The sequence below is a fragment of the Pituophis catenifer genome, unplaced genomic scaffold (assembly GCF_029215685.1).
Source record: "Pituophis catenifer annectens isolate HBS135680 unplaced genomic scaffold, rPitCat1.0.hap2 SCAF_10, whole genome shotgun sequence".
In the NCBI taxonomy this organism is placed as follows: domain Eukaryota; kingdom Metazoa; phylum Chordata; class Lepidosauria; order Squamata; family Colubridae; genus Pituophis; species Pituophis catenifer.
The window spans coordinates 14,357,785-14,381,409 of record NW_027256890.1 but is presented as its reverse complement, the minus strand read 5'-3'; the positions used below and the strand labels follow the sequence as shown (position 1 = coordinate 14,381,409).

At 47.2% G+C, this 23,625-nt stretch overlaps 2 protein-coding genes across 3 annotated transcripts in view; one reads left to right on the top strand and one right to left on the bottom strand.

Annotated features, from left to right (window-relative positions):
• The window catches only part of DNAH10 (dynein axonemal heavy chain 10), a 75,362-nt gene extending 69,148 nt beyond the window's left edge, over positions 1-6,214 (top strand). Inside the window, exons 76-81 of the mRNA XM_070951112.1 lie at positions 842-973; positions 1,963-2,174; positions 3,305-3,472; positions 4,322-4,502; positions 4,877-5,022; positions 5,858-6,214. Coding sequence (XP_070807213.1) covers positions 842-973; positions 1,963-2,174; positions 3,305-3,472; positions 4,322-4,502; positions 4,877-5,022; positions 5,858-6,004 — 986 coding nt within the window. The 3' untranslated portion in view covers positions 6,005-6,214. The remainder of the gene's footprint in view (positions 1-841; positions 974-1,962; positions 2,175-3,304; positions 3,473-4,321; positions 4,503-4,876; positions 5,023-5,857) is intronic.
• A 1,523-nt stretch (positions 6,215-7,737) lies between these two features.
• Positions 7,738-22,483, bottom strand: CCDC92 (coiled-coil domain containing 92). Of its 2 annotated transcripts, none has more exons than XM_070950435.1 (4): positions 22,351-22,483; positions 10,654-10,800; positions 9,437-9,478; positions 7,738-9,100 (listed from the first exon to the last, which is right to left on the bottom strand). In XM_070950435.1, exons 2-4 carry the CDS (start codon positions 10,781-10,783, stop codon positions 8,322-8,324), a joined length of 951 nt encoding a protein of 316 aa, XP_070806536.1. In that variant the 5' UTR covers positions 10,784-10,800; positions 22,351-22,483; the 3' UTR covers positions 7,738-8,321. The 2 variants fall into 2 exon arrangements, with proteins under 2 accessions (XP_070806536.1, XP_070806537.1); XM_070950436.1 differs by lacking the exon at positions 22,351-22,483 and adding an exon at positions 17,481-17,499.
• Between the last annotated feature and the right edge of the window lie 1,142 nt (positions 22,484-23,625).

The following is a 23,625-nucleotide window of genomic DNA, read 5'->3' as shown; positions in this document are numbered from 1 at the left end:
CATCCACATTTTACAGTAGACCCTGATTCGGTTTTCTTTCATTGCTGTCTCTTAATTACATACATTAAAAGAAGTACGCAAAGCTTCTTTAAAAAATATAATTCTATATTGAAGCTCCATGAATAGAATAGAATAGAATAGAATAGAATAGAATAGAATAGAATAGAATAGAATAGAATAGAATAGAATAGAATAGAATAAAAATATGGAATGGAATGGAATAAAGAGAAGAGTAAGAGTAGAGTAGAGTAGAGTAGAGTAGAGTAGAGTAGAGTAGAGTAGAGTAGAGTAAAATAGAATAGAATAGAATAGAATAGAATAGAATAGAATAGAATAGAATAGAATAGAATAGAATAGAATAGAATAATAAGTAGAATGAAATGGATTGGAATATAGAATAGAATTAGAATAGAATAGAATAGAATAGAATAGAATAGAATAGAATAGAATAGAATAGAATAAACAGAGTTGGAAGGGACCTTGGAGGTCTTCTAGTCCAACCCCCTGCTTAGGCAGGAAACCCCACACCATTTCAGACAAATGGTTATCCAACCTCTTCTTAAAAACTTCCAGTGTTGGAGCATCCACAACTTCTGGAAGCAAGTTGTTCCACTGATTTAATTGTTCTCACAGTCAGGAGTTTTCTCCTTAGTTCTAGGTTGCTTCTCTCCTTGATTAGTTTCCATTCGTTGCTTCTTGTCCTGCCTTCGGGTGCTTTGGAGAATAGCTTGACTCCCTTTTCTTTGGGGCAGCCCCTGAGATATTGGAAGACTGCTCTCATGTCTCCCCTAGTCCTCCTTTTCATCTTCAACCTCACTCTTTCTGCATCTTCCTTCCACAGAAGAGATTGAGTCCCTACCACTAGCCAACACGCCGGAGGTGTTTGGCCTGCATCCGAACGCTGAAATTGGGTACTATACCCAGGCAGCCCGCGATATGTGGTCACATCTCTTAGAGCTACAGCCCCAAACAGGTATGGCCCTCAAGAGGTTCAGCAGAATTGGATAAAAATGGGCCTCTGGTCTGTTGAGGCTCTAGGGAAGAAGGCCATCAAACTCTCTGCTGACCCCAACTTCCTAATTATCGTTGCCTGGAATAAACAGCTAAAAATCTATGAATAAATAGTTGAAATTTTGCTGGAATACAGGTTGTCCCCCGACTTACGGCCACAATAAGAGCCTTGGTACTACAGTGGTTTAAAGCACCCTGTTATTAACACAGCTGCCTGCAATTTACTGCTGGTTCGAATCTCTCCAAGGCTCAAGGTTGACTCAGCCTTCCATCCTTTCTAAGCTTATTGTGGGGGCAATAAGCTGACTTTGTATAAAATATACAAAAGTATGAAGGCTATTGCTGAGCACATTGTAAGCCGCCCTGAGTCTCCGGAGAAGGGCGGCATATAAATCAAATTAAAAAAAAAAAAAAAAACAATTTAACCCAACATTTCTATTGTTAAACGAGATATTAAGTGCATTTTGCCTTTCTTGCCCCTGTTAAGTGAATCACTCCAGGTGTTAAATTGGTAAGACTGTTGTTAAAGTGACTCTGGCTTCCCTCAATGACTTGGCTTGTCAGAAGGTCGCAAAAGCGGATCCCATGACCCCGGGACATCGCGACCGTCACAAATACGAGCCAGTTGCCAAGCCTTTGAATTTTGATCATGTGATCATGGGAATGCCGCAGCGGTCGTAAGTGTGAAAAAGAATCGCGGGTTGCTTTTTTTTCAGTGCCCCTGTGAATAGTCACTAAATGAACTGTTGTAAGCCGAGAACTACCTGTATTAAAAAAACCCCGGCCAAAAAAAATCCACCCCAATCAGCAGAAATTTCCCACTCTGCAACGTTGGATTCATCATCACTCGACAAAAATTGGTTCTTGCCGTGCCTCCTCCTCCTCCTCCTCCTCCTCCTCCTCCTCCTCCTCCTCCTCCTCCTCCGTCCAATCTCTTTGTCCTGATTTTAGGGGAATCCGGTGCCGGGATCAGCCGGGACGAATACATCGGTCAGGTCGCCAAGGACATTGAGAACAAGATGCCCAAGGTCTTCGATCTCGATCATATCAGGAAGGCTTTGGGCATCGACATCTCCCCAACCACGGTGGTGCTTCTGCAGGAACTGGAGAGGTTCAACAAACTTATCGTCCGGATGACCAGGTCTTTGGCCGAGCTGCAGAGAGTAAGCAGAGAACCATCTTACCCACCCGTCTAAACTCCCCCCCCGCCCTTTACTAGACACAAGGGCAGCTTTTCCCCCACGCCCTCACTCTGCTAAACAACTAATTCCCACAACACTAATTCCCAAACTATTTACTATGCTTCTTCTCATCCTTCCTATTACCTATTTCCTCCCACTTATGACTATAACCATGTTGCTTCTATCTCTACGATTTATATTTTTTTATTTGTTTCCTAGTATGATTTGATTGCTTATTTGGTAACCTATGACTATCACTAAGTGTTGTATTTTATGATTCTTGAATATATTTTATTTTTTCCTTTTATGTACACCGGGAGCGTGTGCACCAAAGACAAATTCCTGGTGTGTCCAATCACACTTGGCCAACTAAAGAATTCTATTCTATTCTATTCTATTCTATTCTATTCTATTCTATTCTATTCTATTCTATTCTATTCTATTCTATTCTATTCTATTCTATTCTATATTCCATTCCATTCCATTCCATTGCATTGCATATTTTCTATTCTATTCTATTCTATTCTATTCTATTCTATTCTATTCTATTCTATTCTATTCTATTCTATTCTATTCTATTCTATTCTATATTCCATTCCATTCCATTCCATTCCATTCCATATTTTCTATTCTATTCTATTCTATTCTATTCTATTCTATTCTATTCTATTCTATTCTACTCTACTCTACTCTACTCTACTCTACTCTACTCTACTCTACTCTACTCCACTCCACTCCACTCCACTCCACTCCACTCCACTCCACTCCACTCCACTCCACTCCCATTGTATTCCTTATTCTATTCTATTCTATTCTATTCTATTCTATTCTATTCTATTCTATTCTATTCCATTCCATTCCATTCCATTCCATTCCATTCCATATTTTCTATTCTATTCTATTCTATTCTATTCTATTCTATTCTATTCTATTCTATTCTATTCTATTCTATATTCCATTCCATATTTTCTATTCTATTCTATTCTATTCTACTGTACTCCACTCCCATTGTATTCCTTATTCTATTCTGTTCTGTTCTGTTCTGTTCTACTTTGTTTTTTCTCATCTTGAATGGCAAGTGGACCAAGCATCCTTTGTTGTCTTCCGCTCAGGCCTTGGCTGGGGAGGTTGGCATGAGCAACGAACTGGACGAAGTGGCCCGGGCTCTCTTCAACGGTCACATTCCAAACATCTGGAGGAAGTTGGCTCCCGATACGCTGAAGACCCTGGGCAACTGGATGATTTATTTTAAGAACAGGTTTCTGCAGTACACATCGTGGGTAGGTAGACACACACACGGCCCCATCGCAGCACCCTTGTTAAGTGGGGGAGAGGTCTGTGCTTTGGATCCTCCTTTCCAGAGCATGCTCAGGTCACTTTTGGCATATAATGCCTTGGCAAGGCCACCCTTGGAATGCTTGCATCCAGTTTTGGTCGCCACAATGTAAAAAAAGATGTTGAGACTCTGGAAAGAGTGCAGAGAAGAGCAAGGAAGATGATTAGGGGACTGGAAGCTAAGAACATACGAAGAACAGTTGCAGGAACTGGGTATGTCTAGTTTAATGAAAAGAAGGACCAGGGGAGACATGATAGCAGTCTTCCAATATCTCAGGGGCTGCCCCAAAGCCTTGATAGTACAAGGGTTTAGTGCACCCTGTTATTAACACAGCTGCCTGCAATTTCTGCTGGTTCGAATCTCTCCAAGGCTCAAGGTTGACTCAGCCTTCCATCCTTTCTAAGGTAGGTGAAATGAGGACCCAGTTTGTGGGGGCAATAAGCTGACTTTGTATAAAATATACAAAAGAATGAAGGCTATTGCTTAACGCATTGTAAGCCGCCCTGAGTCTCCGGAGAAGGGCGGCATATAAATCAAATTAAAAAAAAAAAAAAAGAAGAGGCAGTCAAGCTATTCTCCAAAGCCCCTGAAGGCAGGACAAGAAGCAATGGGTGGAAACTCATCAAGGAGAGAAACAACCTAGAACTAAGGAGGAATTTCCTGACAGTCAGAACAATTAATCAGCGGAACTCCTTGCCTCCAGAAGTTGCAAATGCTCCTCCGATTTGGCTGCTGGGGGGGGCCAGCGGCCCACCGGCCACAACACAAATCGAGTTTTCCTTGCTGCCCTTAGGTTGAAGAAAGCGAGCCGAGCGTCATGTGGCTGTCGGGGCTGCACATCCCCGAGTCCTACCTCACGGCGCTTGTCCAAGCCACCTGCAGAAAGAACGGCTGGCCGCTTGACCGCTCCACTTTATACACCCAAGTCACCAAATACCGGACCGCGGACGAGGTCACGGAACGACCGGGCCAAGGTAAAGCTGAGCCTGGTGAGATTCGAACTTGCAGTAATTGCAGGCAGCTGGTGCTACTTAACAGCGCTTTAGTCTGCTGCGCCACCAAGGCTCTTATATACTACGTAGTTACGATGTTATTTCGCATTCAGGAGCCTGGCAGCCCAAGGATAAAAACTCTTCTTCAGCCTGTTTGTGCGGCTGCCTGTGCTTCTATATCTCCCTTCCCGATGGTGGAAGGGTAAAGAAGGGCTGACCCGGGTGCGAGTCATCCCTGTATGTGTGAGTCCAGCCCTGTATTTGTTGAGGGGGGGGGGGGGCGCAGCATTTCTACAATGCAAGGTAGCTGAGGATCCTCTCTCGGGGCTGGGCGCCTCCCTTCTCCCTCCCTCCAGGGTGTTTTGTCTCCGGCCTGTACCTGGAGGGGGCCGATTGGGACCTGGACAACGGCTGCCTGACCAGGAGCAAGCCCAAAGTGCTGGTGGTGGATTTGCCCATCCTGAAGATCATTCCCATCGAGGCCCATCGGCTCAAGCTGCAGGTACGAGGCTGAGGTCGCACGCTGGCGGTGGGTTTTTTGATTTGGAGGTTGGGGGGGCGGGGGTGGGAGAGAGGATATTCCTTCCCAGACAGGGATGACCTTCTCTCTCATTGACCGTTCATCGATGGGCACTTCGTTTGGCAGGTGGTCTGGCAATGGTGGGGCCCCTGGGGCTCTTCGAGTTTTGGTGGGTTTCTTGAAGACGTTTCATGACCCTATTAGGTAACATCAGCAGTGTTAGAAGGAGTGAGGTTTGCTCTCTCCTTATACACACGAGCCTTGCCCTTATCAGTGTAGGTGGCAGTGGTCTTGCTGGTCCTTCCATTAGGCTGCTGTTTAGAGTTTGTGGCATTAGTTCCTTGATTGGAGTGTTGTTTACTGCTCGGATATAAACAGGGAGCAAACCCCACCCTCCCTTCTAGCACTGATGATGTTCCCTAGTTGGGTCCTGAAACGTCTGCAACAAAACCACCAAGCTCAGAGAGCAGCAAGGACCCCACAGTTCTCCTCCTCCTCCTCTTCTCCTCTCTGCAAATCCCCCTTCCTTCTAGCACTGATGACGTTATCTAGTTGGGTAATGAAACGTCTGCAAGAAAACCACCAGAGCACCAAGGATCCCACAGTCTTCCTCCTTCTCCTCTCCCACTCCCTTGTAGCACTGATGATGTTCCCTAGTTGGGTCATGAAACGTCTGCAAGAAAACCAAGCTCAGAGCGCCCCCCAGGAGCCCCCCCAGTTCAATCCTGAGCTACAATTATTCACTTCTGTAGGTTTTGTCTGCTTTTTTTTTTTTTTTAAACGAGGACATCATGCTGCTTTTCTTTTTTTTTTTTAGAACACTTTCCGGACCCCGGTCTACACGACATCCATGCGGAGAAACGCTATGGGGGTTGGATTAGTATTTGAAGCTGATCTCTTTACCACAAGGCATATTTCTCACTGGGTCCTCCAAGGGGTTTGCCTCACCTTAAATGCCGATTAAGCATCGGTGCAGCCACGGCAATAGCTCTGTTAACCAATTTGTGGGGAAGAGGTGAAGAAAGACGACAGTCGAAAAAAAAAAACTCAACTTTCCTTCCTTGCTCTGGCCACTTCCAGGTTGCAAAGTTACTTTTTGCAGGTTTGTTTAATTTTCAGTTGCCATTTCTTGTTCTTTTTTGTTGTTGTTGCTTTTTAAACAAATATTTATATATTGCACTTTATATCAATAAATAATTTTGCAAATGTGTTTGATGTAAAAGACGTAGTTTGCGGGGGTGAGGGGGGGTCTAAAGCTAAGGCGACAACCAGGAAAGTTTGACGTATTTATTGTTATCCCAAAAATAAATATGTGACTTGATAACAGTCCCACAAAATGCCATGGGTTTCGTTACAGCGGATTTAACTTGTCCGTCTGGCTTGAAAATGGATTTATTTGGTCCTTTTTTGGCCGATTTTTCTCAGCGTGGATGCAGTTTTAAACCTTGCCTAGTGAAACCCACACCAGTGAAAATTGTCTCCTTAATCTGTAAGAAAGATTTTAAATTCCACGGTGTTGTTCCTCTCAAATTCTTGGAGCAGAAGCTCGGCAGTAAAATTTGACCCAGAAAGAAATTAGAAGGTTCTAAATCGACGCTGGTTCATGCCAGGCGTTTCAAAATGGTATCGTGTTCAGAGTAAGTGCCTTTTGTCATTCCATTAAACACCGACCTAAATCAGGGTTTTTCTCTCTCTCTTGGCAACTTCAACTCCCAGAATTCGAGATGCTGGCTGGGGAATTCTGGGAATTGAAGTCTATAGGTTTTCAAGTTACCATAGTTGAGAAACACTAAACATTTTTTTTTTTTAAATCCACCGCAAAAGGAATATCATAAGCTTATCTTGAAAAGTAGGATAATCTTCTTTTTTCTGGAATTTTTGGGTGCTCCATCACTGGAGGTTTTTCAAAAGAGACTGGACAAAATGGTATAGGGCAGGGGTGAGCAAATGTGGCCCTTTTACAACTTGTGGACTTCAACTCCCAGAATTCCTGAGAAGTCCACAGGTTGTAAAAGGGCCACATTTGCCCACCCCTGGTATAGCGCAGTGAGGGCGAACCTTTTCGGCACCGAATGCCCAAACAGGAATGCACATTAATGTGCGTGCATGTGCAGGCAGCAGAGCACCGGAAACCAGACCAGCTGGTCCTGTTTTTGGGCCACATTCAGGCTGTTTTTGGCCTGTTTTCAGGCTGTTTTCCAGCTGTTTTGGGGCCATTTTCAGACCGTTTTCCAGGCCATTTTCAGGCTGTTTTCAGGCCATTTTTCAGAAACCAGAAAAGCAGCTGGCAACAGCGTGTGTGTGCCGAGAGAGAGGACTCTGTGCCCCCCCTCTGGTACGCATGTCATAGGTTCACCATCACGGGTATAGGGTCTTCTGCTTAAGCAGGGAGGTTGGACTAGAAGACCTCCAAGGTCCCTTCCAACTTTGGTTATCCCTATCCTCCATCTGAATTTTGAACTACCAGATTGCAGCCCCTCCAACCAAGCACTCAAGATGGCCTTCAGAAGACCCTCGTATTCACCCCGATGTTTGGTTGGCTCTCCATCTCCAACAGAGACCCCTTCCACTCCACAACAGTGGGCGGCGTCCGTTCCTCCTCTCCGCCCTCTTCCACTCCCATCCCCCCCACAACCCTCCTCCACACCTTCAACAAAGGACACAAACAAGCTCAGCCAGGATTAGCAAAATAAGAGTTTGTTGGGATTTTAGTCGATTAGTAGATAAAAACGTGAACAAAGGAAAAAGGAACATTGTGATTAAGGTCACGTGCCGGAAAGGCGGACAGAGTATGGGGTGGGGTGTCTCCTTCGGCTGCTCTTCCTTCCTACCACCACCACCCCGGCACCCGTGTGTGTGTGGGGGTCCAGGCTGCCCCACCCCCACCCCCGAAAATAAGAATTTATCATGACTGTGCGAAGGGACAGATTAGGGAAGGCTTTTACTGTTAAGAGCCGATACACAGCGCGGCGGGGCTGATGGTGAGCTGGCCGTTTTCGTTAGGGCTAAGGAGGGCCGAGCGTGGGGCTCCCTCGGCGCGCCCCGAATAAATGAAAGGCGCATCAGAAGCAAGCAATTCAGGCAGACACACCTGAGTTTGGCTACAGCGTTTCATTAGGTAGATAACTCTGCAATAAGAACAGGTGAGGAAGAAGTGACTCTAGTTCTGGAAAGATTTTGGCATGCACGCGGGGGGAGGGGGGGCGCTCGGAAGAGGGAGGGAGGGGGGGTGCAGCCCGGCCCTCTGCTGACCGCCGAGAGTCCCCTCCAGGCGCCCGGGTTCAAACAGTCCGATCCGTCCCCGAATGCTTGCGAACCATTTTGCTTCCATTCACCTGGTCCACAGCCAGCGTCTCCACCTCGGGCGGCTGGGGCTGGGCGGGAGGGACGTGGTGGATGCGGTGGGCCACCCCAACGTGGCTCTTGTGTTGCCTCTCCCGGGCCGGGCTGTGGGGCTCGGACGAAGTGCGCTCGGACGGGATGGGTGGGATGACTAAAGGCCTCTCTTTCAGAAGGTGCAGCTCGGTGGATTCCCTGGCCAGTAAGAAGGGCGTGGGGTCAGGCATGGCGTCCACCGGCTCCCGCAGCAGCAGCTTACGGCTATCCGAGCCTAATCGGTAGGCCTCCTCAAATTCGGGGTTGAGCGGCGTGGACAGGCTCTTCTTCATCCGGCGTCGCGGAGTTTCCGGAAGCTTCTCTTTGGGAGGAGCGGGTTTGTAGCCGGAGAGCACGGGGCTTCCGGACGGAGAGCTGTCCGACGTCCCGCTGGAGCTCATGAGTTTTTTCTTGGTGGCGTGGAGCTGGGAGGTCAGGTAGGCGATGGTGCCGGCCCGTTGCTCCAGTTCGCTGGAGAGCATGTTCAATTTATGGCTTTTCATCTTTAACTCTTCCAAGTATTTCTTCTCCCGCTCCTTGATGGTGTTCTCCAGCACCGCGATCATGGCATTTTTCTGCTCAAGCTCTTTCAATAATTCGTTGTTTTCCATCTCCTTTGCTTTGAGCTGGGCCTCCAGCTCTTCGCATTTCCTTCTGAGCTCTTCGCTCCTCGAAATCCCATTTTCTGAAAGAGGGAGGAGAGAGAAGGAGGGTTTTTATTTTTCGAAAGGGGATTCAAGACCGACATTCCACAAAGCGAGCCGAGAACCGAAGCCGAGAAGCAGAACGGTTTTCCCGCGTCGGTCGCTGGGAAAAAAAAACACGGCAGGCAAACTGCCTTCCCTGTGAAAACACCGCCCGAGGTTGCCGGCAAGGAAATGCAGAGGAAAATAAAGGAATTTGATTTAAAACTCGGACGTCTCATACAAACCGCAGCAATGAAAATGCCCCTTCCCTTCCGTTTGAAGAATACCTTAAGTACGGAAGGAGGGTTATACGCGGATACGTTCAGATGCCTCACCTGTCAAGTCTGAACTTTTGAGAGTCAACTCGTAGGTCAGATCTGAAAAACAGACAAGAGTTAGGATATTATTGAAACTCACTCTTGGCTGAATCTTCCTGGGGAAACCGGGCAACTCATAAACGAAACCCAGAGAACGTTTTAACGGGCCTTTCTGGAAAACTAACACCACTTTATGACCATTGACTTGCAGAGTGACCAATCTCCACGCTGGGAAACCTACTTTGTTTACATGGCACTTTTATCCACTTAAGGGACGCGGTGGCTCAGTGGCTAAGACGCTGAGCTTGTCGATCGAAAGGTCGGCAGTTCAGCGGTTCGAATCCCTAGTGCTGCGTAACGGGGTGAGCTCCCATTCCTTGTCCCAGCTTCTGCCAACCTAGCAGTTCGAAAGCACGTAAAAAAATGCAAGTAGGAAAATAGGGACCACCTTTGGTGGGAAGGGAACAGCGTTCCGTACGCCTTTGGCATTGAGTCACGCCGGCCACATGACCATGGAGACGTCTTCAGACAGCGCTGGCTCTTTGGCTTTGAAATGGAGATGAGCACCGCCCCCTAGAGTCAGGAACGACTAGCACAGATGTGCCAAGGGAACCTTTACCTTTTTACCTTTCTCCACTTATCTGTAAATGCTATCAGCAGGCAACAGAAGTTCCCTCCGCCCCCAAATCTGGACACATCAGCCAAGCCAAAGAATTAAAAAATATATGTTATCCGCCCAGTGTGTTCTCTTGCAAGATGGGGGGGGACTTCAACTCCCAGAATTCCCCAGCCAGCAAAGACAGGCAGTCCTCGACTTAACAACAGCTCCTTTAGTGACCAAAGCTAACAAACGCACCGAAAAAGGTTGACTTAACGACCGTTTTTCACAGTTACAACCTTTGCAGCATCCCCGTGATCCAAATTCAGGCACTTGGCAACCGACTCGTCTTTATGACGGTCGCGGTTGTCCCGGGATCACGGGATTCCCCCTGACAAGCAAAGTCAAGGGGGAAGCCAGATTCACTTAACAACCGGGTCGCTAACCTATATCGAGTGCGGCGATTGTCTTAACGACGGCAGCCGGAAAGGTCGTAACACGGGGCTGAAAATCTCCCTGAGCCAACGTCTCGCTCAGCAATGGCAATGTTGGGTTCAATTGTGGCCGTAAGTCGAGGACTACCTGTACATTGAGGACCCCTGTTTCCCCAAGCCATCTTTTCCTTTTCTCCCGGTACCTGTGCAGTGTTGCTGCAGGCGGCGGATCTCGGTGTGCAGCCCCTTGAGGGTATCTGCGTGCTGCCTCTGGAGGAAAAGCAAATTCTTTTGGGCGCTGTGCAGCTGGTTTTCCAGGTTCGATGCTGCCATCCTGGCATCCAGCAAATCTGGAGGGAGGGAAAGAAAAGGGAGGGAAGGAGAAGAGGGAAGGAAGGAAGGAAGGAGGGAGCGCACCTTTAGATGACACAGAAAGTATTGCTTGGCGAGGAGGAGGAAGAAGAGATCAAAACGAAGCCGGGGGGGGGGTTGAAGGGTGGGGGGGGAGAGACGATCGGCGCCACCCTACGAAAAGGCTAGCGAAGGCCGCATCGGCCACCTGCCGGGGTCCACGGAGAGCCCGAAAGTTGGAAATTGGGAAGGATCCTTCTCTTCATTTACCATCACTGATATTTTCAGTTGGAGCTCACCACCTGTAGAACTCTCCACCTGCTTGGGATAGCTGTGTGGTCATAATGGGTGAGAGGGAGGGGAGGGGAGAGGAGGGGAGAGAGGGGGAAGATGCCACCGGGTGGTCTTCAGTTGGATCCGCGTATTTATGGAATTGGCATCAGAGAGACTTTGGAGTGGGGTTCGAAGAAGGAAATCGGCTGCCCAGGAGCCCTTGGCAGTTCTCGTCTCCTCATCCTCAGAAGACCGAACGAACATTCATCAGACCAACAAATTCTGCCCTCAAGGAATGCCCAACGCCTGCAAGGAACTGAAGAGGCTCCTTCGGATGAGAAGCGAAACATTTTCAAGGGAACAACCAACCCCCACCCCAAGAAAGTCTGGTTGCCTTTTTGGAAAAAGCACCCCTGGGACAACCATGGCTTGGATGATTGAGAATCTCCATAGACACCTGCAAAGAAGTTTCTGGAACGGAGGACTTCTCCTGAGTTTGGACGTCAACATCACTGTTACCACCAGGGAGTGGATGTTATAGTTCCAGCGACTCCCTAACAGGTGTCCTTGAATGCGAGGATGGAGAAACCCAAGGACACTGGGGTACTACCACCTGAGCTGCCCAAACCACCTCCAAAGCCAGCTTAGATGCCACCAGCCTGATGGAGATCTCGGATCAACCCATGATAATCCTTCCTTTCAACAACAGAGACAGAAGATCAACGGGGGATGGTTTAGAACGTTGGCTAATGATACTCCCAAAGGTTTTGAGCCACGTCCATCAAGACCAAGGAGACCTCCATCAAGAGGGCATTTTGAAGCCAAGGACGTGGTTCTCCACAGAGGAACATGAGATCTGGAAGGCGTTAGAACAGCCCTTAACAGAACAGTAACAGTAGCAGAGTTGGAAGGGGCCTTGGAGGTCTTCTAGTCCAAGCAGGAGAGCCTATACCATTTCAGGCAAACAGTTGTCCAATCTCTTCTTAAAAACCTCTACTGTTCCTGGGGAGGAAAGCCATGGCAAATCTAGATAGTGTACTAAAAAGCAGAGACATCACCCTGCCAACAAAAGTGCGTATAGTCCAGGCGATGGTGTTCCCAGTTGCAATGGATGGCTGGGAAAGTTGGACCATAAGGAAGGCTGAGAAGGCCAAAGAATGGAGACCTTTGAACTCTGGTGCTGGAGAAGACTCCTGCGAGTCCCTTGGACTGCAAGGAGATCCAACCGGTCAGTCCTAGAGGAGATCAACCCTGACTGACTGCTCTTTAGAAGGCCAGATCCTGAAGAGGAAACTCAAATCCTTTGGCCACCTAATGAGAAGGAAGGACTCCCTGGAGAAGAGCCGAATGCTGGGAACGATGGAGGGCAAAAGAAGAAGAAGGGGACGATGGCAGAGAACGAGGTGGCTGGATGGAGTCCCTGAAGCAGTCGGCGTGAACTTCAATGGACTCCAGAGGATGGTGGAGGACAGGAAGGCCTGGAGGAACGTTGTCCATGGGGTCACGATGGGTCGGACACGACTTCGCGATTAACAACAACAACAACTGTTGGAGGATAAGCAGTTTCACTGGTTAATTGTTAATTTCACTAGTTAATTGTTCCCACTGTTAAGAATTTTCTCCTTAGTTCTAGGTTGCTTCTCTCCTTGGTTAATCTCCATCCATCACTTCTTGTCCTGCTTTCAGGTGCTTTGAAAAATAGGTGGAACCGCCCCCCCTCTTCTTTGTGGCAGCCCCTGAGGTATTGGAAGACGGCTAGCATGTCACCCCAAGTGAAGATCCTGGGCCGAAGGGAGAAATGGGTTCTCCGAAAAGAAACGCCCCTCCCCTGTTTTTTTCCAGACCCTCAAGGTCGTCTCCCTCGTAGACATTTCTCGGTGACATTATGTGTCTGGGAGAAGCAGCCTCATCTGCAGATGTCTTACTGATGCCTTACTGAATATTCCCCTCTGCCCCCACCCCACCCCTAAAAAAATAAAAATAAAAATCAGGTGACAAAGCACAGCATGGTGTGACTCGCCCATCGGAGTGGCTCTGAAGCTGGAGGGAAGGGAAGGAAATCTGCTTTATGCAAGTCATATGATCTCAATTTTTAAAATTGATTCTCAGCAAAGTATAAAAGATGTTCCTTGGCAGACCGGTGACTTCATCCATTATCTCGGCAACGTTTCCAGGACACCCTGCTGCCCAGCTCTCCCTTCTCTGCGCCTGGAAATGGTTAACTAATGAATCTTGTAGGAATTTAATGTAGGTCGATGCTGACTTTTCCACTTCAGCTCTCTCTCTCCGTCGGAGGCCAACTTGGAAGGTGTAGGAGAACTCAAGGTTATTCCCTGTGGTTTTATTTTTCTTTGCAAAAGCCCAGAGTTTGCAGGGAAGAGGAGCCATTAATATTTACTGCTGCCCCGCCCAGGGTCAGGAAACCTGGACAAATTCTACAGAATGCTACAGGATCAGCTCTGGCCTTGAGGGTTGTCTTTCGAAATTTGGCTGCAGCAGCCGCCAAAAAAGATAACACGATCCTTGCTTGGTGGCATAAATATTTACAGACCCCTCGCATCCTGGACATAAACTCTTTCAACTCCTACCCACAAAACGAGGCTATAGAGCACTGCACACCAGAACAACGAGACACAAGGAGAGTTTTTTCCCCCGAACGCCATCACTCTGCTAAACACATAATTCTCTCAACACTGTCAAACTATTCACTAAGTCTGCATTACTATTAATCTTCTCATCGTTCCTATCATTCATCTCCTTCCACTTATGACTGCATGACTAACTTTGTTGCTTGTATCCTTACGATTTATATTGATAGTTTCCTGATTGCTTATTTGTTCTCTATGACTATAAGTGTTGTACCTTATGATTCTTGATGAACGTATCTTTTCTTTTATGTACACTGAGAGCAGATGCACCAAAGACAAATTCCTTGTGTGTCCAATCACACTTGGCCAATAAAAAATTCTATTTCTATTTCTATTCTATTCTATTCATTTCATTCTATTCTATTCTAAACAGAGGCATAGAATCAAAATCATGTTAGTACCGTTTTATAAAGCCTTAGGAAGGCCCCACCTGGAATTCCTCATCCAGTTTTGGTCATCACGTTACAAAAAAAAAAAAAAGAGGTTGAGATTTTGGAAAAAGTGCAGAGAAGAGCAGCTAAGAAACAAAAAGCACATGAAGAAAAGTTGCAGGATTTGAGCACGGCCAGTCTAGAGAAAAAGAAGGACTAAGGGTGACATGATGGCAGTATCCCAGTATTTTAGGGGCTGCCCCAAAGAAGAGGGAGTCAAGCTATTCTCCAAAGCACCTGAGGGAAGGACAAGAAGCAACGGATGGAAACTAATCCTGGAGAGAAGCAACCTAGAACTAAGGAGAAACTTCCTAACAGCGAGGACAATTAACTTGCCTTCAGAAGTTGTGGGAGCTTCATCACTGGAGGCTTTTAAGCAGAGACTGGACAGCCACTTGCCTCAAATTGTGTAGGGTTGGACCAGAAGACCTCCAAGGTCCCTTCCGGCTCTATTCTGAATTGAATTGTACTCAAAATGTTCTCAATCGTGGCAACTTGAGATGTCTGAACCAGAATTGACCTCAAGTGTTGAGAAACACTGATCTAGGGACTCTACCTTCCAGCCTGGAAAACATAGATGGGGTTGTTTTGCTTGCCATCTAATCGCCGCCATTATCGGTCCCTCTCTAATTAGCTCAATTGCCAAGGATGAAAGAAGCATCTCAGTTGCAGGAGTCATAAACTAAAGAACTCATAAACTTGCGCAGGACTAGCTGTCTTCCAATACTTGAAGGGCTGCCCCAACGAAGAGGGGGGCCGCCTTATTCACCAAAGCAACTATAGGCAAGACAAGAAGCAACGGATGGAAATTAACCTAGGAGAGAAGCAACCAAGGATGAAAGAAGCATCTCAGTTGCAGGAGTCATAAACTACAGAACTCATAAACTTGTGCGGGACTAGAGAAAACACAAAGAACAAGGGTTGAAGTCTGCAATAGCATAGCCTTTGTTCAGGATGATTCAGGGTGACACGATAGCAGTCTTCCAATACTTGAAGGGCTGCCCCAACGAAGAGGGGGGCCACCTTATTCACCAAAGCAACTATAGGCAAGACAAGAAGCAACGGATGGAAATTAACCCAGGAGAGAAGCGATCTAGAACGAAGGAGAAATTTCCTGACAGTGAGAAGAATTAACCGGCGGAACGACTTGCCTCCAGAAGTTGTAAGTGCTCCATCACTGGAGGCTTTTAAGAAGAAACTGGACAGCCATTTATCAGAAACTGCATAGATCTCCTGCACAAGAGCGAGGGGTCGGACTACATGACCTCCAAGCCCCCTTCCAACTCTATAATTGTTAACTGAATTGCGCAGATCCAGAGAAATGGAGAAAGTTAAAGTCGTGAGACAAACTGAGGTGGCCAGCATCCACACACACACACACACACACGATGCTAAGAAGCCTCGACATTCCAGCTCTTTCCAAAAGCTGTAATAAATGATCCTGAGACCGACTGTCCTCTTTTTTTTTGGAATGCGAAGGCTGGTTCCATCACACCCGCATCCTCTTCTCCCATCCTAATTTTCCAGACAAGACTGCTCTAGTTCGCTTCCAGCCGACCTGCGGGAATGTCTCGGCCCTTAATGTCTCTGCAGTGTTATTTTTAGCTCCCTGTGACAAGGCAGTGATGGAGCAGGAAAGGGAGAACAATTAAGAGGACCTCGTCAGTCGCACACAGACAAAAGGATGAGCTAATCTCGCCTGCTTTTTTTCCCCCCAAACACTTTCTGGAAATACGGACAAGCCCCACGACTACCCATCCCTGGTGGGCCACGGCTCCCAAGCTGGCAGCTCCCGACACGGCGTTGGTGGCGACTTGCCACCCACTTACAGCATAGTGCAGACAGGATTTTGGCAAAGGCCGACAAGCTGGGCTATTCGGCAGAATCCTCCGTCAGTCCATTCATTTTATTTCCCCCCGTCCTTCCACCACCAAAAACTGCAACGGTGGGAACAGGAGGACTTTCTCTTTGAAAGCGTTTAAAAATCGCCTTCCCGATCATAAAAGAGAGAGAGAGAGAGGAGTTTTCCCATCAATTCCAGCTTTAGGAGAGAGACGTTACAAATCAAAATGGCCCAACGGAGAGAAAAACTCTCCTTTTTAAGGGTCTCTTGATGATCACGATGTGCAAAACGAATCAACAAGTCCAGTTAAGCAAGGACAGGGAAGTGGCCGACAGTCTAGACCTCCTAATGTTGCTGTTAAGACTGCCGGACCCCACCCAGATCTCCAGAACCATCACTTAACCAAGATGGGCAGCTTTAGAAATCAAATAATAACCGCCCCGTGGTAGCAAATGGGCTAATGGAAATAAGACTAATAAGAAATAAGAGCTGAGCCTTGGAAAGCCGAGATGCGATGCTTAACAAGACCCAGCTGCAAAATAATCATAATATTTTTTTTTTTTGACTGTGCATTGCAGTAAAAGACCAAACCTCTTTGGAAGAGGAAGAGAGCAAAGTTTAGCCTCCAGCTCTTACGCGAAACAGTCCCCCTTTTACGGAGACCCTAAACTGAGAGCCACAGACGCCGTTCTAATTCATCCAATCCAAAACCGCAGGCCTAAAATACACCAGCTTGGCGTTTCATACGGCCGGGCAGTGCCCCACGCCACCCACGAGTCTTGTGTGAATGCCGATGGGTGCGCTCGCTGTTAATTACTCGCTGAAATATTAGTTGCTTCACACAAACAAGCGGTGACACCATCTGGCTTCATCCAATTAAATATAAAATCACCTTAAAGGTGGCACAAAGTTCACCGGCATTGCCGACACTTGGAGACACACTTACTTACACGCTTTTAAGGCCAGACTTCTGCAAGAAATGTCCTCTTTTTTAACGCCATCTTCTAACTTTCTGGAAGTTTGTTAAGCTTCATCCCTCTCCTATCGAGAAAGGGGCTTCCTCTAGAGGAAGATCTGCGCATTTATTCCTGCTGTGGGTGCAGTTTCCTGTCCTTTACAACCTCACAAAAGAGCGGAGTTTGGTTTCAGCCACCTGGACTCACAACTGCCTGTCTACCATTCAGCACTTCGTAGCCATGATATTCAAGTTGGACCGGCTTAAAAAAAAAAGTAACAGCCTTTGAGAAGAAAAAAAGGTTCAAACGATGCATTCAAAAAATGATTCATAAAAACTTCCAGGCTGAATAGAGAGTTAACATTTCATGTTTTTATGGCATCCCTAACTTTAAGGCAGGCAACCCCCTCCCTCAAGGCACGGCTGCCTAATTTTTCCCCAAAAGACTCCCCAAAAACTACCATGACAAAAGAAGGAAGCCCCCCCACCCCGCCCTCCATGCCGTTCAGTTTTCCAAGTAAAGCCTCACAATTTGGATCCCGAGACACCCACCGGATCCGATGCTCCCAAATGCGCAGCCTTTCCACTAAAAATGAATAAAACAAAAATTAAAACCACCGTTAAAAAGTAGCCCATCGACAAACTCACCCCCTTTACACGTGCATTCTCAAAAATCTCCTGCTCCCCAAGGATTTACACTCCCCACCCCAAAAAGCCCCCCTCCCCGAGGATGGGAGACGTCGCGGTCCATTCAGCATCCCCGCCGAGCTGCGGTGTTACCCCGGGAGTGAAATCTTGCTGCGTAAGAAGGAAGCGAAAGGAAAGCCGTTTTCGTTTGCACACGTATCACACACACATTTTCCCCCCCACCCACCCAAAAAAAAAGACGCGGTCTCTTTTTTTTTTTTTCCACCTGCAATGCAGGCAAGGAACTTAAGGATCCACCCTTGGACTTTCCAAGCCCCCCCCTTTACACCACCACTTTTCCTTAAATTACCCGTTTCCATCACATTGCTAAAGGCTCAGCAACCCACCACCCCACTCCCGGCGCAGTTCACACATTTCCCATCCAGTGGTTAACAAAAGCGGGGAGGAGACCCTCCCATCCGGGCGAATGTCCCACCTTCGGCTGGAGAAGCATGTAGGATATCAGACAGCCAGACAGCTAGCTAGCTTGTGAGATGGAATGGGGGGGGAGGAGAGACAAGAGGGAGGGGCAGCATCCTAGCGAGAAGCTGGACTTGGTCTGTTTGCTATCATTTCCAGGAGGGTGAAGGGCCTGCGTTGAGACTGGAGCATCGCAACTATGCCACAATCTTCCCACCTTGCGTCTTGGCCGGTCCCCACACGCTGCAAAGGAAAATGTGTTTGCATGCGGTGTGTGTTAAGGGGAGGGGTCCTCGTCACCTCCACACCCTCTGTGGCTGCCCTTCGGAAGCCTCCCTTTCTCTAAAGTCAAAACCAGACTGATTCTTCCAAGTAAAAGGAGACTTTAAATAAATAAATTAAAAAAACAGCCGCGAACACCACAATTCTATTCCGCAGGCAGGTTTCGAAGCCAGAGGGAAACATGGAGGGTGAAATTAGATTTAATACAGGAGGTCCTCGGCTTACGAACACAATGGAGCCCAACATTTATATTGTTAAGGGAGACATTTGTGAAGTGCGTTTCGCCCCATTTTATGACCTTGCTTGCCGCTTGTTGCAGCTGTTATGTTAATCACGGGGTTGTTAAATGAATCTGGCTTCCCCAGATTCAGAAGGACGCAAAAGGGGAATCATGGGACACACACACACACACCAGGATGCTGCAACGGTCATAAATATGAGTCATTTGCCAAGCATCCAAATTTTGATCACGTGACGGCGGGGATGCTGCCACGGGTCATTAAGTACTGTCGTTGTTTTGAACGGTCACTAAATGAACCGTTGTAAGTCGAGGACTACCTGTACACAGATAAGAGATGATAGTTAAATAGAAAGATAGGGATAGACAGACACATAGGGATGATAGACAGATATAGATAAGATCGAGCAGATGATTCCTAGGGATGATAGATATGGATGGATGGATGATAGATATGGATAGATGATAGTGACGATAGATAGATAGATAGATGATATATAGATGATAAATGATAGATAGATAGATAGATAGATAGATAGATAGATAGATAGATAGATGATAGATAAGACAGATTGATAGATGATAGATAAGATAGATTGATAGATGATAGATAATGATAGATGATAGATGAGATATAGATTGATGATAGATGATAGATAAGATAGATTGATAGATGATAGATTGATAGATGATAGATAAGATTGATAGATGATAGATTGATAGATAAGATATTGATAGATGATAGATTAGATAGATGATAATGATAGATGATAGATGAGATAGATATAGATATAGATAGATTGATGATAGTTGATAGATAATGATAGATATGATAGATGAGATAGATATAGATAGATTGATGATAGATTGAGATGATAGATAAGATAGATAGATGATAGATGATAATGATAGATGATAGAGATGATAATGATAGATAGATAATATAGACAGACAGACATAGATGATAGAGATTGATGACAGATAGATGATAATGATATAGTAGATAGATAGATAAATGATAGATAGATGATAGATAGATGATAATGATAGATGATAGAGATGATAGATAATTAATAGATAGACAAATTATGATAGATGAAAGATAGATAATAGATTGATAGATGATGATAGATGATAGATAATATAGACAGACAGACATAGATAATGATAGATTGATGATAGATAGATGATATAGTAGATAGATAAATAGATAGATAGATAGATAACCAGCCGCTCCGAATCTGACCGAACACGGGTGAGGTCTCATATTAAGACCTACCTAGTGGCGATAAAAGCGGCGAAAACTAGCTATTTTGCCGCTCTTATCGCGTCATCAGATAATCGCCCAGCCGCCCTGTTTAGGGTGACCCGCTCCCTCCTCCATCTGGAAGTGCGGGATGACCCCTTGCAGGGTCGAGCTGAGGATTTTGTGCAATATCTGTATGACAAAATCGCTCAGATTCGAGAAGGGCTGGCCTCTGACTGGGTATGTCCGGACGGGATGACTGAGGCAGGTCTTGAGAGTGTTATCTGGGGGGAGTTCGATCCTGTGACTCCCGAGGACATGGACAGGATCCTGGGACGGCTGAACGCGACCACATGTTTATTGGACCCGTGTCCCTCCTGGTTGGTACTGGCCTCCCGGGAGGTGACGCGAGGCTGGCTCCAGATGATTGTTAACGCTTCTTTGGGTGAGGGGGTCCTGCCGGCCGCTTTGAAAGAAGCGGTGGTGAGGCCCCTCCTCAAGAAGCCCTCTCTGGATCCGGCTGTTTTGGCTAACTATCGTCCAGTCTCCAACCTTCGCTTCGTTGCGAAGGTTGTTGAGAGTGTGGTGGCGCAACAGCTTCCCCGGTACCTGGATGAAGCTGTCTATCTAGACCCGCTCCAGTCCGGCTTCCGGCCTGGGCACAGCACGGAAACGGCATTGGTCGCATTGGTGGATGATCTCTGGAGGGCCCGGGATAGGGGTCATTCCTCTATCCTGGTCCTGTTAGACCTCTCAGCGGCTTTTGATACCATCGACCATGGTATCATGTTGCACCGGTTGGCGGGGTTGGGGGTGGGAGGCACCGTTTTGCGGTGGTTCTCCTCCTACCTCTCCGACCGGTCGCAATCTGTGTTGACAGGGGGGCAGCGGTCGACCCCGAGGCACCTTGCTTGTGGGGTGCCACAAGGGTCGGTACTCTCGCCCCTTCTGTTCAACATTTATGTAAAGCCGCTGGGTGAGATCATCCGTGGCTTCGGGGTGGAGTTCCATCAATACGCTGATGACACCCAGCTGTATATCTCCACCCCAGGCCACCCCAATGATGCCCTTGAAGTGTTGTCCCAGTGCCTGGAGGCCGTGCGGGCCTGGATGGGGAGAAACAGGCTCCAACTCAACCCCTCCAAGACCGAGTGGCTGTGGCTTCCGGCGTCCCGATATAGCCAGCTGACGCCATCGCTGACTATTGGGGGTGAATCACTCGCCCCCACGGAGAGGGCTCGCAACTTGGGCGTCCTCCTGGACGCACGGCTGTCCTTGGAAGATCATTTGACGGCCGTGGCCAGGGGGGCTTTTTATCAGGTTCGCCTGATACGCCAGTTGCGTCCCTTTCTAGATCGGGACTCCCTACGCACAGTCACTCAGGCACTCGTCACCTCCCGCCTGGACTACTGCAACGCTCTCTACATGGGGCTCCCCCTGGGGTGCACCCGGAGGCTCCAGCTGGTCCAGAACGCGGCCGCGCGGGGGATCATGGGGGCGACGAGGCGCTCCCACGTGACACCTCTCCTGCGCGAGCTGCACTGGCTCCCGGTGGTCTTCCGGGTGCGCTTCAAGGTGTTGGTGACCACCTTTAAAGCGCTCCATGGCTTAGGGCCGGGGTACTTACGAGACCGCCTTCTGCCACCAATAGCCTCCCACCGGCCAGTACGCTCACAGAGTGGGCCTCCTCAGGGTGCCGTCCGCCAGGCAATGTCGGCTGGCGACCCCCAGGGGGAGAGCCTTCTCTGTGGTGGCGCCTACCCTCTGGAACACCCTCCCCCCAGAATTACGCATAATAACAGACCTCCGGATTTTTCGTCGGGCCCTAAAAACCTATTTATTCCAACAAGCTGGGCTGGCTTGACCAAATTTTTTAATTTTTAAATTGATTTTAAATTGGAAATGGTTTTAATTCGGCCAAAACATTTAATTATTTTAAATAGTTTTTTAGATTCACCATGTTTGTATATATGTCTTGTTTTTTACCTTGGCTGTGCACCGCCCTGAGTCCTATTTTGGAGAAGGGCGGTATAAAAATTTAATTAAATAAATAAATAAATAAATAAATAGGTAGATAGATAGATAGATAGATACACAGGGTACTCACTAAGTTCTTTAGAGAGTGGGGGGACACTCTCCTTCAGTGAGGGTCTCCCTGAAAGTCATTCCATGGGGGGAAACCACCCATCTTCCATGGGGTGTGTGGGGGGGTCCTCTCAGCCTTCCCAGAGGGAGACCTCTCTCTTTAATTGGGGAGGGGTCTCCCCCTGTAGGAAAACACGCCCCCTCCCTCCTCCTACAGCTCCCTCACCCACTTGAGGCGCGGGGGGGGGGGTGAGCTCCCCTTCCTCTGTATTTCAAGCAGGTTGGGTTGGGGTCCCTTCCCAGCGCCCCCCACCCCCCCCCCAGGGCTGAAATGGGAGGGGTGAGTCTGCCAAAGCCCCCCCTCCCGTCCCCTTCCCCCCTCCTCTGCGCGGTGCATGATGGGAAGGACCTGCGGGGGGTGGGGGGGATTCTGATACTCACCCGCCGCCGCCGATGCTCCCCCCGCCCCGCTCCGGTCCTGCCGGGGGGAGGGAGGCCGAGGGGAGGGGGCGCTGCTCCCCAATGGGAGCGACGAGGCGGAGGGAGGGAGGGAGGGGAGGAGGGGGACGGGGGTGACGTCGAGGGCAGGGGAACTGCGCAGGCGCGGAGGCTCAGGTGCAGCCGCGGCGAAACAGCTGCCGCGTTGCCACGGCAACCGGCTGGGCGCTTCCCCTGGTAGCGGTTGCCGAGTTTTTTTTTTTTACCTTTCCTCCCCGTCTTTTCCGTTGACGGCTCCGCCCACTCGGGGGCGGGGCCTCGGGGGCGGGGCGTTCCAGAGCTCGGGGGCGTGGAAAGAGAAGCTGTGCGGAAGTTCAACCGGTGCAGTTTCACCCCTTTAGCAGACAGGAAGTCCAGGAAGCATCAATAATAATAATAATAATAATAATAATAATAATAATAATAATAATAATAATAATAATAATAATAATAATAATAATAATAATAATCTATTGACCTAATAGCAGCATATAAGTATATTAATTGCACATTAGGTCATATCGTTATTATAGCTGTTATAATAATCAGACAATATATACAATAGCATATTTTATATACTATTATATTTTATATACTATTTATCTTATAGACTTTTATATACTATTTATTTTATATACTATTATATTTTATATACTATTTATCTTATAGACTTTTATATACTATTTATTTTATATACTATTTATTTTATATACTATTATATTTTATATACTATTTATCTTATAGACTTTTATATACTATTTATTTTATATACTATTATATTTTATATACTATTTATCTTATAGACTTTTATATACTATTTATTTTATATACTATTATATTTATATACCAGTATATTTTATATACTATTATTTTAAATATATAATTATAGTCAGTGATAATTTATTGCAGTAACACAATACATAATGATTTAATGTGATTAATGTACTATATGTACATTATACTAAATTATAAATTTGCAGCCAAACGAAACTTCCTAACAACTCAAAACCCTCAATTAAACGGGCATTTATTTTATTTTTTTCTCGAGGGAAAGAATCCATTGCTGATCCGAAATCCGACAAGTGGGACCACAGCTCCCATCATCCACAGACAGCGCAGGCTGCAGCTGGGATGATTGGCTTTATATGACGAAGCAAAGAAACAGACCAACTCGTCAAGTCTCTTTTTATTGGCGTTCTGCAAATAAACATCCGGGCAGGATCAAAAGTCCCCCGATCC

Bases quoted from the DNA above. Each gene is read 5' to 3' on its own strand.
- CCDC92 (XM_070950435.1), bottom strand. From the start codon at position 10,783: ATGGCAGCATCGAACCTGGAAAACCAGCTGCACAGCGCCCAAAAGAAT. The intron at 9,479-10,653 runs GTACCGGGAGAA...TCTGTTTTTCAG, and splicing joins CCTGCAGCAACACTGCACAG to ATCTGACCTACGAGTTGACT. The intron at 9,101-9,436 runs GTGAGGCATCTG...TCCCTCTTTCAG, and splicing joins CAAAAGTTCAGACTTGACAG to AAAATGGGATTTCGAGGAGC.